The following is a 16,801-nucleotide window of genomic DNA, read 5'->3' as shown; positions in this document are numbered from 1 at the left end:
GTACGACAGTAGGGAAACTGTTGGATTGTGGAGGAGTGAAATTTACAATTCCCACTCCAGTCAATTTAACAGTAGGGAAAGGTGTTGGATTGTGGAGGTGCTAAACTTACTACTCCCACTTGGGGAGAGGAGTTGGCCTAACGGTTAGGGAGTTCAACCTCTAATCTGGGGAACTGGGTTTGAGTCTTGGCAATGACACTGAACATCCTGTGATTCTGGGCAAATCACTTAATCTCCCATGCCTAACAATAATGAATGTGTCCTTATTTAACGCAACTGGTGCTCTATAAAGCGCTCTAATACCCGATACCTTCGGGTCAAGTTTGCACTATAGAAAACTCTGTATAAAAAAAACAGTAAGGAAAATGTTGAACGGTAGAGGGGTAAAATTAACCATTCCCACTCCAGTTAGTGCAACAGTAGGGAAGTGTTTCATTGTGGAGGGGTAAAATATACTAATCCCACTCCAGTAATTACAACAGAACATAAAGTGTTAATTTGCAGGGGGTGGGGTGGTAACATTTACTATTCCCACTAGAGTCACTCTTTACAACATTATATGCACAGTAGTTCATTTAAAAAAATGTAAAATGTAATAAATAAATGGAAAAATGATATATATAATTTTATTTAAAAAAGAAACAAATTTCATGTGTATTACAATCTTTAATCCATATTATAAATTAATACAAATATTATCATTGAAATACCAAACTGTTTTTCCATAATATTTCCAACAAATAAATGCAATATTTTCACATCAAGTCAAGTCAAGAGATACTTTATTTCGGCCTGATATGGCCATAAAAGTGCTGGTAAAACATATAAAAAGACAATAAAATCAATACAACTTTTTCAATATTAAAATTAGGACATACACATTAAGATATTTGATCGCTAAAAAATTGTAGGGTATAATAAATATCCTAAACAAAGACCCCTATCCTTGCAAAATGAGTGAAAGATGTCCAATGCCCTTTGTATGCCTATCGGTGACCTCAACAGCAGGAGGGTATTGTCTGCGAACATCAAGGCAGGTACCTTGCGGCCCGCTAACTCGGGAGCATCTATGTCCCCTCCTGCTGTCAGGGCCCCCACTAAACCATTAATAAAAATACAAAAGAGTGTTGGAGCCAGAACGCACCCTTGCTGCACACCTCTCTCTATAGGTATGCGATCAGTGAGTTCTTTCCATATCTGATTTGGGCAAAGTTATGTTCATGCAATCTTTTCAAAATGTGACATAAGTACGGGTCGCTCCCAAATCTAATAGAATAACCCATAATTTCTCTCTGGGGACTAAATCAAAAGCCGATTTTAAGTCCAAAAAGATCATATAGAGGCTGCCACACTCAAAGATTACTGTTTTCCAGTGGAATAATTGCAACCTGAAAACTTGATCGATTGTGGAAATTTTTGCTCTAAAACCGGCTTGATAGGGACTTACAATGGCGAATTCTTCCAGCCAGTTCTGTAAACGGTCCAGAAACACTTAAGCAAAATGTTTCTGTGCGACATCAATGAGGCTAATGGGCCGATAATTTGCAGGATGGAGGGGTGATCCCTTTTTGAAAATCGGGATGATTTCCAATATTTGCACATCATATTTAACACATAGCATAATACCAAGCAAAAAATGCAAATATTTTTACTTTTTTTATCACTTAAATTACTTGCTACACTATACCTATACAAACTACACAACACACACCTAAAAAATATTTATTACATTATAAACATTACACATTTTACATAATTATTTATAAATTAAAAGATTACTAATATTACCTAATAGTAAATTATTTATAATTACTCCCCTTCCTGCACTTTATCCCTAGAAAATAAAGAACCAACAAAATGGTAATTTCATTATTAACTTGATTAATTATCAATTAAACAATTAATAATGATTAATGAATAACAAAATAATTGTTTATTTACCTCCTCACCCTTTATCCCTACAAATACATCTGACACCTAATATATTACACAACCAATATCTTAATTGCAAAAATTACAGAATTAATTACTAATTAAATATTTGTATTTATTAACATTATTTAAATACTATAATTGATTTCCTGCACACCCTTTACCCTTCAACAAACAAAAAATTATACAAACAAAAATAGTACACAATTTATATAATTATCGAATAATAAGGTAATTATTATAATACATATTTATGAATTAATTATAGTTCATTTACTTCCCACCCTATACCCCTACAAAACCCACAATCAGCACCTAAAAATTAAATTAAAAAAATATTACATTAAATTAAATATTGTGAATATACAATTGAGATATAATGATAGCGAAACACTTGACAGGGAATGCTTTTAGTTATTCCAGGATGGCTTGTATAGCATTTTACAAATCCAAAGATGGTATACAGTGCCTGGAGTGTTAAAAGGCTTTTGTTATTTTACAGCTTGGTGGGGGTGGCACTATGCCAAATCTATGCTTAAAGACTTTGCTGTAGAAATAGCAAAAGACTGTGGGCATGATTACACATTTTGGCAGTGCAGGGAGTGCAGGAAGCAAAACCACTGCCACGCCACCGCCTCACTCCCACACTGCAGAAACTCACCTCCGCCTGTCCGCCAGATTGCGAGTATTTTTGTGGTCTGTGGGCAGGCAACATGGCGATCCCACAGCGGTGCAGTTTAAAGGCACATGGTGAGCCTTAAGCTGCGCCACCGGGGACCGACTGTGCACGTTTCTGCACAAGTTGCGCATTCCTTCCTGTGCAGGAACTGGGGCTGTAAGACTACAGGGGGGGGTTCAGCATGTGCCGACCTGTATTCACCCCCGTGCACTGTACCCTTTCCTTTCCTGTCTTCGTCATCAGTTTCATGGAGGAAGAACATCCATGAGACGAGACCGGTGGCGGTGAGTAAAGTCATGATATGTTTGGTGGTGCCTTATATATATAAAGAAACCCCCGACAAACCAAAAACCAGAAGGGGTGGCAAAAGAAGTAAAAGCAAAGCGAAACAAAGGAAAGCCAAAATAAAAGTCAAACAACAATTGTCCGTACCCAACATAGTGGTCAATTTATCAAATAAACAACTTTCGGACATTCATCTAAAACTTTTAAATAAAGGTCTCTCCTTTTGCCCGACAAAATCTATGAACATACCGAACGCACGCATTGACCTCTACAAATTCTGCAGAAAGGTGAAACTAAAGAAACACTTTGCTGAAAGAAATCGGAATATCAAAAAAGCCCGTGTATCTCAAATAAAAACAATATCAACAGTTACACAGAAGGATTTAACTGCTATGATAACTCTGACATCGATCAAAGAAAACCCCTCCTGTAGCCAAGAGGATAATACAATCACACGGGAAATGGAAACCAATTTTTGTGAAAGCATTGGTCTACCGACCAACATGAGTGGAAATAGCGGTCTAAAAAGGAATTCTAAATTTTGCCCACAACTACCACCTGGCAATAAAGTCGACTTGTTTCAAGAGCTTATGGTTGAGGAAATAATGAAAATCTCGAACAAAACCAGGAAAAATGGACAAACTAAAAAACATAACCTCTCCATGGAAGAACAAAAGGCAATGATGGATTTAAAAAATGATGTGTCCATAATTATAAAATCTTCTGACAAGGGGGGCAACCTCATAATCCAAAATGTCAAGGACTACATCGAGGAGGCAAATCGACAACTCCTTAATCAGGAACATTATGAAAAATTGACCATTAATCCAATGGAGGAGTGGACCAATGAATATCACTCGATGTTGTTAACCTGGAAGGATAGGGGTCTACTGGATTTTGATGAATATAGTTACCTCAAGACCAACAACCCGATAATGGCAACCATATACTTCCTCCCAAAAATTCACAAGTCACTAGAGCATCCACCAGGGAGACCCATTGTGAGTTCAATAGGGTCCCTTTTGGAATCCACCTCTAGATTTATAGACATATTTTTGATGAACTATGTGACTAGCCTACCCTCTTTTTTAAGAGATACCATGGATTTTTTGCTGAGAATATCCACAGTTGTATGGAAATCAACTTATCGAATGGCGACCATCGATGTCACTTCACTTTACACCTCAATACGTCATGAGGATGGTATCGAGGCTGTCAAAGAATCCTTAATGACACGATCTGTTAACTTCCTAGAACACTCTCAAATGTTACTGGAGATGCTCAAATACTGCCTGACCCATAATGCATTTCTGTTCCTAGGGGAGACGTATCTCCAGAAGCAGGGGACAGCAATGGGGACATCTTTTGCGCCCACGTATGCGAACATCTTGATGGGGCAATGGGAAAGTGAGGTGCTGAAGAGAGATGAGGAGAACCCGGATGGGCCAAAAATTAAATTTTGGTGTCGTTTCATAGACGACTTGTTCGTCATATGGGACAGAGATGAGAACTCATTGAAATCCTTTACTGAATCTCTGAACCATAATCGATTCAGTTTACAGTTTACATCGACAATCAACTCTCATTCTCTAATATTCCTCGATGTAGAAATTTTTGTAAAGAATAATAAACTCTGCTCGAAAATCCACAGAAAACCAACAGCATGCAATAGCATTTTACATGCCAATAGTGGACACCCGACAAGACTGAAGTGGAGCATCCCTTATGGTCAGATGTTAAGGGCAAAAAGAAACTGCTCCGAGGGAAATGATTTGAATGCAGAAATAGAGAATATGGGTTCTAGATTTCTTGAAAGAGGATACCCAATGGAAGTTATTACCACTGCAAAAAAACGGATGCACCTGAAGAAAAGAGAAGAACTCTTGTCCCCAAAAAATAAGAAACTAAAAAGAAACCAAGAACAAGAAATTGATCAGAGCAGAGAGACAACCAGACTAATAGTTGATTATGACAATCAAAGCCCACAAATGAGAAAAGCCTACAAAAAACATTGGCAAGTTCTTCGTCTGGATAACACCCTAAATGAGAGTTTGACGAAACATCCCAGCATAACATACAGGAAAACCTCCTCCTTGAGAGACATACTAACACAAAGTCATTTAGTAGTGCGGGAGGAGAAAAAACAGAGATGGCTTACAACACCTGGCTTCTGGAAATGCCATAAATGTAAGGCCTGTGAACATGGGGTGAACATCAAATCTTATTCACTACAAGATGGCAGAAAAGAAACCATTTATGACCATATCATTTGTGACTCCAAGTGTGTGATCTACAGGCTTCAATGCCCCTGTGGCAAATACTACATTGGGAGCACTGTAAATAAACTCAAGTTGAGAATACTACAACATTTGAGGGCGATAAAAAACAAGGACCCGTGTTACCCAATGGCCACACACTTTGCCCAACATCACCAGAGTGACACCACCCTCTTGAAATATTCTGGAATAAAATTGTGCAAACTTCCAGAACGAGGTGGTGACCAGTTACAACTATTGAGACGCCTAGAATCTAGAATGATACTAAATATGGGAACTGAAGCACCGTTTGGTCATAATTTGGATGCCGAACTGTATGTACATTTGTAATTTAATCTGAAGATAATTCAATGAGATTTTGAGTTTCAAACCTGTGGAACTCCACAGAATGTGGAGAACGTTGTCCCTCCGATACTGGAATGTGTACATGTTATGAATAATTGATTCTGAACCGATAAATCATTTAAGATCCCAAGCATCTCCTCCTGAGGAGCTTATGAAGGAAGGATATGATGGTTTATAGTTTATTAATAGTTGGATGTTTAGAAGAGAAGAAGCTGAAAATATGAGTACCCTACACGAATTATGGTTGTTTGCATAGGAAGATTGGTCAAGATGGTATACAAAACTATATACGATAGGTCATGTAGTACCTTGATAATGACGTCTTATACTGTTTTGAAATTAATTCCTTTGGATATATTGTAGATACTTTATTGTGAATCATGCAACAACTTACTAAGTTTAAAGACCTTAGTTCTCTTCTCGTAAAACTTTAAGAAACTGACTGTTTCTCCACAAGATATAACCATCTTAAACTTAAGTAATCCTCAAAATTAATATCCATATAGGGATGGATGAAATTGTAGACAATGATTTTTTGTATATACTTTAATTTATATAAAAAATCCTCGGTTCCGTATATAGGGGTACTTCACATCAAACTTGCGCATTGAAATGTAATAAGAGACCATGAAACCTGATAGTACTTTACTCTGAGTATATGGTCATAGAATTTTATTATTTTTGGTACTTTACGTTGATTGTACAAAATTATCTATATACCATGAAACTTGATAATACTTTAATTTTGAGTGTATGGTCATAGAATTTCGTTTAAGGTATTTTACGTTGATTGTACATAATTATGTATATACCTTTACATTTGCGCATTGTTGTGTATAATAGATCATGAAACCCTATAATACTTTATTATGTATAGTCATAGATTTTGACTAATGTACTTCACGTTGATTGTACATATTTGTGTATATACCTTTAAACATGTACTGTCCATGTGTATAAACCTTGCTGGGTTGGGTTGGTCTAGATGACCATGGAAATGGTAGAGGGTACTTACACGAACTGCACTATATAAGTAAGGTCTAGACCCAGGGACTCTATGGTCCAGTGGAAGGCAGGAGCCGAAACGCGTAGACCGTCCATTTGATGCACGTTATTCTTTGCACTGGTGTGTAAATAAAACGCTGAAATTCAACTGTTGCTGTGCCGTGATCTTTATTCTACTTAACCGTGGGAAGAAGAAAGCTGTGGCTATATATATATATATATATATATATATATATATATATATATATATATATATATATATATATATATATATATATCCTACTGGCGGTCGCCAGTAGGTATATATAGTAAGGATTTTTTTGAATAGGGATTTCTGAAAATTCTATGTTGAATAACTTTGGCGTTGATGGACGGAATTGGCTGAAATTCTCAGGAAAATGGCACATTTTGTTTCCGAGCGTCCCCTGAAAGTTTGGGGGCGTTTCGTCAAGCGGGGGCCGAGAAAAAAGGGGGGTCCCAAAACGTGGTTTTAACATTGAGATTTCCATAGGGCGGTTGGACTCACTTTTAGCTCGAACGGCTGAATGGATTTCTATGAAACTTGGCAAAATTGTAGAGACTGTTTGCCCGATGTGCCTTTGCTAGGTCTCAAGATATGTGCTCCAGTGGATTTTGAGAAATTAACGTTCAAAAAATATATATATCTGTGACAGCGTCCCGGTTAGCGCCCCGGTTTTCGTACCTGACGCGTAACGGAACTTTGCGAGGAGAAGCGGATTGGCTCTCCGGTGACTGTCAACATTCTAAACAGTCCGGTGCGGCCACCATCTTGTCTCTCGGTAGGATCGAGAGACAAGAGGTGGAAATAAACGAAGGGGGAAATGAATAAAAGGGGGCAAGGTAGACCCCTGCTGACCCCCTAGGATTGATGTGGGGCCTATTGAAGGGCCCCGCGGAGCAAAAAAATAAAAAAATTAAAATTTTCGTTTTTTCGCGGTGGAAGCGCTACCCGGTACGCGAACCGGGTAGCTTACCGGTAGCGTAACGGGAGTCCGCCATCTTGCGTTAAGGTCTAATTTGGACATAAGATGGATGCTAAACAATGCTGGGATTGTGTAAAAGGGGGCAAGGGAGACACATCCTGACCCCCTAGGTTTTGTGAGGGTGGATGAGGAGACCCATATATGTCCCAAAAAAATAATTTTTTTTTCAAATTTTCACGCAGTTAGCGTCCGGTGCGCGAACCGGGTAGCGCTCCGGAAATCATAAATCGTGAAAATTTGTAAAAAAAAAGTTACATTTAAAATTTATTTAGAGTGATCATAGTTAGGGTAGCTCTGAAAAGAGCTTTTGGGTCTGTGGTAGATTTAGGTACTTATAAGTAGGTACCAATACATAGTCTTAAATTCAGGATGAAAATTCTGTTCCCCTCATCTGAGAAGTGCACTCCATCTCCTCTGTAGATATCTTGCATGTAGTAACGCAAGTTATTGTTGTAGATGGAGCCCATTCCATGGTCTCTCATGTAAGCTGAAACAGACTTATTTACATGCTTCCTCGATTTCTCAATTTGTGGACAAAATTGCTTGGACCACCTCCATTTCTGTCTTTGGCATATATTTGAATATACCAAGGCAGTTTGAGGAAAAAGTGCCATCAATTGCTCAAAGGTGTCCTTTAAAAGCATTTCCAGACCTACCCCAGTCAAAGTGCCCAAATCATTTCCTCCACAGTGCACAATTAACAGGTCAGGGTGTGGCAAATGCAAAAAGGTTTTCACCAATGGTATCAATTGGTGACATCTCAATCCTCTGTGGCCAATCCAGTTGATTTCCACATTTTGTAAATTGAGGTTGTGTAAATTTCTGTTATCAGCATACCTTTGAGCCCAGTGGATGTAACTATGTCCAATAATCCAGACAGAAAACATGGTGAGAGGAGGTTCTACTGCAGTCAGATGAAGTGTGGGAATGAAATGGCAGTCGAAACAGTAGGAGTTTGTAATGAAAAAAACTGTGGAGTTTCAGTGCTAATGATTCAGTAGCAGTGATTGGTGGATTTTGATTGCTGAAAACAGAAAGTTAGGGTGCATGGATGAGTTCTTTGAAAGATGACATTTGAATGGTTAAGAAAAAATCATTTTAAGAAACAATGCACTGGATACGCAGGTGTACTGAGAGTTCAGAGTTCAATTGAAACATTGTTGTGTGAACTTGTAAACATGAGAGGTCTTTCAGGAGGTAGTTGCTATGGAAAAAAGGCAGAAAGGGCAGAGGGGGGAAGGGTGCTGATTTGAAAAAAGTGAGGGAAGAGTTTTGATTGGGTGACATGAGAGATATGTGTGATGAATTACAGCATTTCTGTGCCTTTGTTGGTTGCAGCCTCTGGAGTGCATACCCTTTGCTCTGCTAAAGAAAAATTGGTGTGTGTCTGAGACTGTTTTGAAACTCAAAAAGTATTTGCTAAGGTGAGAAAAGATTCATTTAATTTAGATAGAGACTAGTATGCTTTAGGGAGAAAATTAGGAAGAAAGTTGTGTATTCAAAATGTTGCTTTGTGTCAAGTGTTTTAGAAATGGATTTTGTTTCTTTGAGAAATTGTAATTGGAGATAATGTGAAGTATTAGTACTGACAGGGTGTGCTTGTACATAGGAGCTGTGCTGTGTTTTCAAATTATGACTTGAATATCGTTTTTGAGGAAAAGGAATGCTTTTTAAATTTATGACAAGGAAAAAATGGTGTCTGCTTCTTTAAACAAATATTTCACTTGCCCCATAATTTAGGGAGAATAATTTGCTTACTTGATGTGTTTAAAAACGTTTCTTGAAGTCATTTAGGTTTCTTAATATGTACTGCTAGAGTTTTATAGCCAGCATGGGCCATATTTACAAGGCCTTTGAGCCACTTTCACGTCATTTTCCCTATGTTAAAAGTGACGCAAAAGTGGTGCAAGGGCCTTGTAAATACGCCCCCATGTGTGTTAGGTCATTTTAAGTCACTTCCCTATGAATCTGGGTGAATAATTATCTTACTTGATGTGTTTAAAAACGTTTCTTGAAGTCATTTAGGTTTCTTGATATGTACTGCTAGAGTTTCATAGCCAGCATGGGGCATATTTAGAAGGACTTTGAGCCACTTTCACGTTATTTTCCCCATATTAAAAGTGACGTACAAGTGGTGCAAGGGCCTTGTAAATACACTCTCATGTTTGAGCCACTTTCATGTTATTTTCACTATGTTAAAAGTGACGCAAAAGTGGTGCAAGGGCCTTGTAAAATATGACCTCATGTGTGTTAGGGCATTTAAAGTCACTTCCCCATGAATCTGGGTGAATAATTTGCTTACTTGATGTGTTTAAGAACGTTTCTTGAAGTCATTTAGGTTTCTTGGTATGTACTGCTAGAGTTTCATAGCCTGCTTGGGGCATATTTACAAGGCCTTTGAGTCACTTTGATGTCATTTTCCCCATGTTAATAGTGACGCAAAAGTGGTGCAAGGGCCTTGTAAATACGCCCCCATGTGTGTTAGGGCATTTTAAGTCACTTACCCCATGATTTAGGGACAATAATTTGCTTACTTGATGTGTTTAAAAACGTTTCTTGAAGTCATGTAGGTTTCTTGATATGTACTGCTAGAGTTTCATAGCCAGCATGGGCCATATTTACAAGGCCTTTGAGCCACGTTCACGTTATTTTCCCCATGTTAAAAGTGACGCAAAAGTGGTGCAAGGGCCTTGTAAATACGCCCCCATGTGTGTTAGGGCATTTTAAGTCACTTACCCCATGATTTAGGGAGAATAATTTGCTGACTTGATGTGTTTAAAAACGTTTCTTGAAGTCATTTAGGTTTCTTGATATGTACTGCTAGAGTTTCATAGCCAGCATGGGCCATATTTACAAGGCCTTTGAGCCATGTTCACGTTATTTTCCCCATGTTAAAAGTGACGCAAAAGTGGTGCAAGGGCCTTGTAAAATATGACCTCATGTGTGTTAGGGCATTTAAAGTCACTTCCCCATGAATCTGGGTGAATAATGTGCTTACTTGATGTGTTTAAAAACGTTTCTTGAAGTCATTTAGGTTTCTTGATATGTACTGCTAGAGTTTCATAGCCTGCTTGGGGCATATTTACAAGGCCTTTGAGTCACGTTCACGTTATTTTCCCCATGTTAAAAGTGACGCAAAAGTGGTGCAAGGGCCTTGTAAATACGCCCTCATACCTCAACTAGTGTGTTAATTGTTTGCCTACTGTTATTGGTTTACTGTTTGGAAATAGTGGTTAATACCTTTTTTTAAAAATATTTACCACAGATTCAACTGAAGATCTTTTGAAAAATTCAAAAATGCCCTCAAGGCAAAGAAAAAGAAAAAAAGCAAACCAACTTACACCCCACCTTGGTAAACCTTTGCAGCAGTCCTCTACAATAAAAACTTGTCAAGTCACCAGAAAAACTCCGGGTAAGACAAAATCTTTTTTAAGAAACATTTGCAGACGAAAAAGTATCACTACAGAACATGTTTTAGTCCAGAAGAAGAGAGCCAATTTAAATGGGAAGGAAAGGCCACTGAAAAATGTTACTGCTAGAGCAGGAGATAACTCTGTGCATGGTAGTAGAAGGAAAAATCTGTTTAGGGACATTCGTAGACAACTGTCCTGCAACAGGATAATTGGCAATTTGTTAAAAAATATTAAGAAAGGTCAACAGAAAGTGGCTTTTTATAAGAGAAAGAAAAATGTAGAGAAAATTATTGATCAGGCTTTCGAAATTAAGCGAAAGTTATTTATTTTGATAATCAATAGAATTAGGAAACTAAGCAAGGCAATTTATGATTTCAAATCAAATAGTAGATGGAAGAGAACAGTTAATCGTAGTAATTTTTGTGAAGTTTTTTCAGGAGAATGGATGCATAGTTCAAGTTGTGAGGCATTTTTTAATGAGGAGAGTTATTTCCAGGATAATGATTTGGTGCATGCAGTTGACACCAGTGGTCGAGCATATGAGGTGAAAGATCGTTGTCCGGTTGAAAAAGAAAAACTTGTGTCAACAGAGGCAGAAGAGGTGTTAGGTAATGAAGTTTTAGGAAGACGTCCTAAGGGACCAGTGTACACCTGGAAGTGTAGTAGTATTTGCAGTGTGCGACAGGATTCCATCAATTTGCTTTGTGATTTTGTACGGACATTTAATAAGAAAAGTTTAAAACAGAAAATGAAGTTGTTGCAAGAATTAGATCCTTGCAGAGTGAGAGAAGTGACAGGTTTGCATGGTCATTCACTGGCTTGTCTTTCCAGGGGAGTATGCCAGAGTGTTTTTCATCATTTCAGGATGCTAGCAGTGCATCATAATAAAGTGAGGAAATTAGTTAGAATGTTGTATTATGCTAAGAGTCCAGCAATTATGCTTAAACAATTATGCTCTGCTCTTTTGCATGGTTCTGAAGTAGATGTGAAGAATATTTGTGAAGAAATTGAGTTTTGTTACTTTACTAGTAAAGAGAACAATGTTGAAATTGACCCAGTAGAAGAAGGTAATGTGGAAGAGAGTGTACAGATTTCCAGTACAGATAAGTTTCTGAAGGAAATTTCCACGTTTACTGTGAAATCAAGTGAGAGGCCTAATTTCACTTGTGTGTGTTGTCGACGGACTTATTATAAGAATCAGACTAAGTTAGTGGATTTATATGCAAAAAGTGAAATGGAAAACAATAGTGAATGGAAGGATTTTGCAACATACTTGATGGTAGAAAATTGTTTTGATTTGGGATCAGATCAACGTATGTGTACTTATTGTTTTAACAAATTAAATCAAAACCGGATGCAGGCTAGAGCAGTTCATAATAATCTGGAATTGGTTGACATTCCTTCTGAACTGAAGGATTTAAATACTTATGAATCTATTTTGATTCAAAGTGTCCATCCTTTTCAAGCTATTGTTAGAATGGAGCCTAAGACAGGGAAATTGCCTCCTTCGGATTTACAGAGAGGATTAAAGGGACGAGTTGTTTATTTGCCTCTAGATTTGAAGAAAAATATTGATACAATTGGTGTAGACAAAGTGGAAGAGGAACCTCTGGTTATCCTAGTTAATGGGATTCCGACAAAGAGTAAGAAAATCTGGCAAGATTTAGTGGATGTTAGGAAAGTCAAAAAGGCAACGTTGTATTTGATGAAAAACAATGAGTACTACAAGAATGTATATGTTGCAGAAGACGAACTAAGTGAAGAAGAGGACAGCGATTTGTGTGCTGGACAAATAGAGAAAGTAGAGGCCTCTAAAAATGAAGAAATATATGAACATTATAGTGTTCATCCTTTGCATTCTAAAGAAGTCATGGGGGATGCTATTGAGTTGTTTCAAATGAAACAAGCAAAAGGAAGTCACATTAGTGTTTGGGAGGAAAGTTTGGAAGCTCGGTGTTTCCCACAGTTATTTCCAACAGGTCGAGGAGGAAGATATGATGAGCGACCTGATCAAATTCCTGCTTCTGAATACCGGACTTTACGATTGTATGCAGAAGATCCTAGGTTTCGTCAATGCATTCCCTATTTGTTTCATCTACTGTATGAAAGTGATCTGTCTGGACTGTCTTATGCAGTGAACCACATCCTGAAAAGTGGTGTACAGCTGCAAAATATCTTGGCATGGGACTTTATGGATAAAGTCAATGTGCAAGACAGTATTTTGGATTCTCACCTGATTAATCTCATGGCATGTCAGCGTGGTACTAATGAGTATTGGTACCGTCGTCATGGTGGCTTAAAATGTATGCTGAGGAACTTAGGAACTCCCACATGGTTCCTCACTCTCAGCTGTGCCGAGTATGGCTGGGAAGACTTACTTGAATTTCTACGAGAGGCAAATGGAAACATTGAAAATATCGATTTCAAGACACCCGGAGAACTGTGCTCTTTGAATCCAGTCAATGTATGCAGGTACTTCAATTATAGATTTGAAGCTATGATGTCTTTCATTACGAACAAGAAAAATCCACCTCTTGGAGAGGTGTTGGATTTCTTCTGGAGAAAGGAGTATCAATCAAGAGGTGCTCCTCATATACATATGCTGCTATGGATCAAAGATGCACCCAAATTTGGAACAGATCCGGATGACTTAGTGATGAGTTTCATAGAACAGTATTCTACATGTGCTGTTCCAAACATAAAGGAAGACAAAAGTTTAAGAGAACAAGTTTTACGTTTTCAAAACCATCGTTGTGGAAAGTACTGTCGTCGTAAATTTAGAAACAAGAATAAGTTCTATACAAAATGTTGTTTTGGGTTTCCACGATCGGTGATATCTAAAGTAAGAGTGAACAATTTGATGTCTTCGCTGCGACATAATGTGATGAGGAAATCACCCAAAAATACATACAATTTAAAAAGAAACGAAGAGTCCAAGTACATCAACGACTACAACCCAGTGATTTTGTCCATGTGGAATGCTAACATGGATATACAGTTTGTGGCTGACAACTGTATGGCTGTGGCTCGGTATGTGACGTCTTATATCACAAAAAAAGAAAAGACAGAACTAAAGGATATGTGGGATGACATTTCACATGAAAAGAGCCTCAGTAAGAAGTTGTACAGTTTCAGTCTAAAGATGTTGTCGCATCGAGAAATCGGAGCATACGAATGTTCTGATCGGTTATCTTCAGCAAGTCTCTATGCCAAATCTAGGAGTATAATTTGGGTGAGTCTTGGACTTGCTGCAACACGTAATCGAGTTCTGAAACCTGTACAGGAGATTGAGTATTTGGCGGAGAAGGAGCCAAACAGTACAGATATTTTGAAGACCAACATGTTGGATACATATTATCCAAATAGAAGCAGTCACCTCGAGAATGTTTGTCTGTATGAGGTTCTACAAAATTACATATTCAAGAGGAACATCAAAGAAGATATTCATAAAGGAGTGTATGCTGTAATTGGAAGTGAGGGATGTCTGGTCAAGCAAAGAAAATGCCAATTGGTAAATCATCGAAAATTGAGTTGCGAATCTCGTGAAAGAAAAGAGTTTTTCTATTTAGCTCTTTTGCAACTTTTCAAGCCTTGGCGTGCAGAAGAGGAACTGCTTGGAGATTTCCTCTGTTATGAAGATTCTTTCAATGCAGCCAAGGAGACTATAGAATGTCCTGTTTTTCTAAAATATCTAGAAATGTTGAATGCAGAAATCGAACAGGAAGCAACAATTGCAGCCGAGATTGCTAGGATAGTTCTCAGGACAGTCAGAGTTCCACTTCATTGAGTGAGGATCCACTAGGAGGACCAGTTATCGAAAATGAAGCTGCCACTGCCATGATTAAAGTGGAAAGAGCCATGGAACAAGCTCAGGAGGATGTGGTTAACTTAGAAGATTTGGAAAGACAACTCAACGTTGAGCAGAGGAAAATATATGACAAAGTTACCAACCAAATTGATCATGGATTAAGTCATGAGAAGAAAGAGTGCTCATGTACGTCGTTGAAGCCTGTCCGACTGTACGTGAGTGGAGAAGCAGGAACTGGAAAAAGTTGCCTCATTAAAGCAATTTCATGTTATTTGCAGAAAAGGACTGAGTCATCACTGTCTTGTGTTGTCACCGCTCCAACTGGACTGGCAGCACATAACATTAAAGGTATTACTTTGCATCGTCTACTGATGCTGCCAGTGGAGCATGATAACAAATTACAATACCACAAGTTATCTGGAGATGCTTGTTGTGAAGTTTCAAGAGTCTTGAGGAAAATTAAACTTCTTATCATTGACGAAGTAAGCATGGTTTCCAATGTCATGCTTGCTTTTGTGCATTTGAGAATGCAAGAAGTTCTTAAAACAGAGTATGATGTGTTATTTGGTGGCAAAAACATCATTGTTTTCGGTGATCTTCTGCAGCTGACACCAGTGAAAGGACAACCAGTGTTTAAACTACTTACACATGAAGATACCAGGAAGTGCCTAGGGAGCATTGGCAACGTTAATATATGGTTAAACTTCAATTATGCTGAACTGCGTGAAAATATGCGTCAAGCGAAGGATGAAGATTATAAGAATATTCTACAAGATGTTAGAATCGTAAAAGTGACCGAGCATGGGAAGGAAGCTTTACATGCATGATTATTGTCAAATTTGTATCCAGATGAAGATGTTCTGCCACAGAATATTTTTCAGAAAATTACTGAGAAGAAATCTGGGATATGTTTGATGCCAACTGTGCAAGAATGTTCTATCTTCAACAACAAAATGTTGAATTTAGAAAACCAAGACATAGTGAAACTGGAAGCTATTGACAGAATTGAGCATATGGGAGCAACAATTATTTTATCTGAAAATTTGAAATCTAAATTGGATTCATTAGAGAAGACTATATCTAAAACTGCGGGTTTTGAAAAGACTCTGAATGTGTGCTTAAATTGCCGTATCATTTTGAGAAGAAATTTAAATGTTGAAAGAGGTCTGGTAAATGGATCAATGGGTAATGTTGTTGGTTTTGTGAATTACAAAAATAGAGATGGAATAGAAATTTTAAAAATTAAATTTGATGGCATTGAGGATGTACAGCAAATTGGTCGTTGCTCTGCTAGGTTTTTGCTTGTTAAAGACTTATATGTTCGCCGTAAGCAGTTTCCTGTTTGCTTGGCATATGCGGTGACAATCCATAAATCGCAAGGTTTAAGTGTAGACAGTGCTTTGGTGAATATTGGCAGTTCTATGTTCAAGGAGGGTATGGCTTATGTGGCATTATCACGAGTCAGAACTTTATCTGGATTGTACTTGATTGAGTGTGATGAGACAAACATTTGTGCAGATCTAGATTGTGTTAAGGAATACAATAGGTTAAGAAGAGAGTATGCGCCACATTTGCCTCAATATCCTTTATTTGAAAAACGTGTGGTAGGCCGGAAATGAAGAAATGTGACCAATAGTAGGGAGGTTGTAGCAAAAAGACGAAAAGTTGATGAACCCGAAATTGTAAGCAGAAAGAAAATGGATGCTGTTCAAGATGTTGTTGGTTTTCAATTTGAAAATAGTTCTGGTGTCAACTGCTATGCTAATGTAGTGGTTAATGTTGTCTTTTCTCTAGAAACTTTAAAAGAAGAGATTGTGGTCAATTCGGATCAAAGATTTTGCTGTTTGTTGAATTCTGTGTTAGAGAAATGTAGCACTGATAGAAGAAAAATAGAAAGTGTGTCTGAAATTCGAAATCTCTTAGACAAATGTTCAGGTGCCGCTCGCAGCTGTTCTGTCCTTCTTTGTCAAGAGACTTGCCTGAATCCTGCTTCAGCCTCTTCGTGGGGGTAATTGTTAACCCGGACATCACCCACGGACTACACTCAGGGGTCG

At 37.9% G+C, this 16,801-nt stretch overlaps 1 protein-coding gene across 2 annotated transcripts in view; it reads left to right on the top strand.

Annotated features, from left to right (window-relative positions):
• The window catches only part of LOC144817781 (uncharacterized), a 133,567-nt gene that overhangs the window by 31,039 nt on the left and 85,727 nt on the right, over nt 1-16,801 (top strand). Inside the window, exon 2 of one of the 2 annotated variants that reach the window (XM_078674595.1) lies at nt 10,792-10,938. The exons of the other annotated variant lie outside the window; for it this stretch is intronic. Within the exon in view, the coding sequence (XP_078530721.1) occupies nt 10,792-10,938 (147 nt within the window). The remainder of the gene's footprint in view (nt 1-10,791; nt 10,939-16,801) is intronic. 2 annotated transcript variants of the gene reach the window in all.

This window comes from Lissotriton helveticus, chromosome 2_1 (genome assembly GCF_964261635.1).
Source record: "Lissotriton helveticus chromosome 2_1, aLisHel1.1, whole genome shotgun sequence".
NCBI lineage: Eukaryota > Metazoa > Chordata > Amphibia > Caudata > Salamandridae > Lissotriton > Lissotriton helveticus.
Note: the sequence above shows the minus strand (reverse complement) of the source record. Positions and strands in the feature narration are given on the sequence as shown.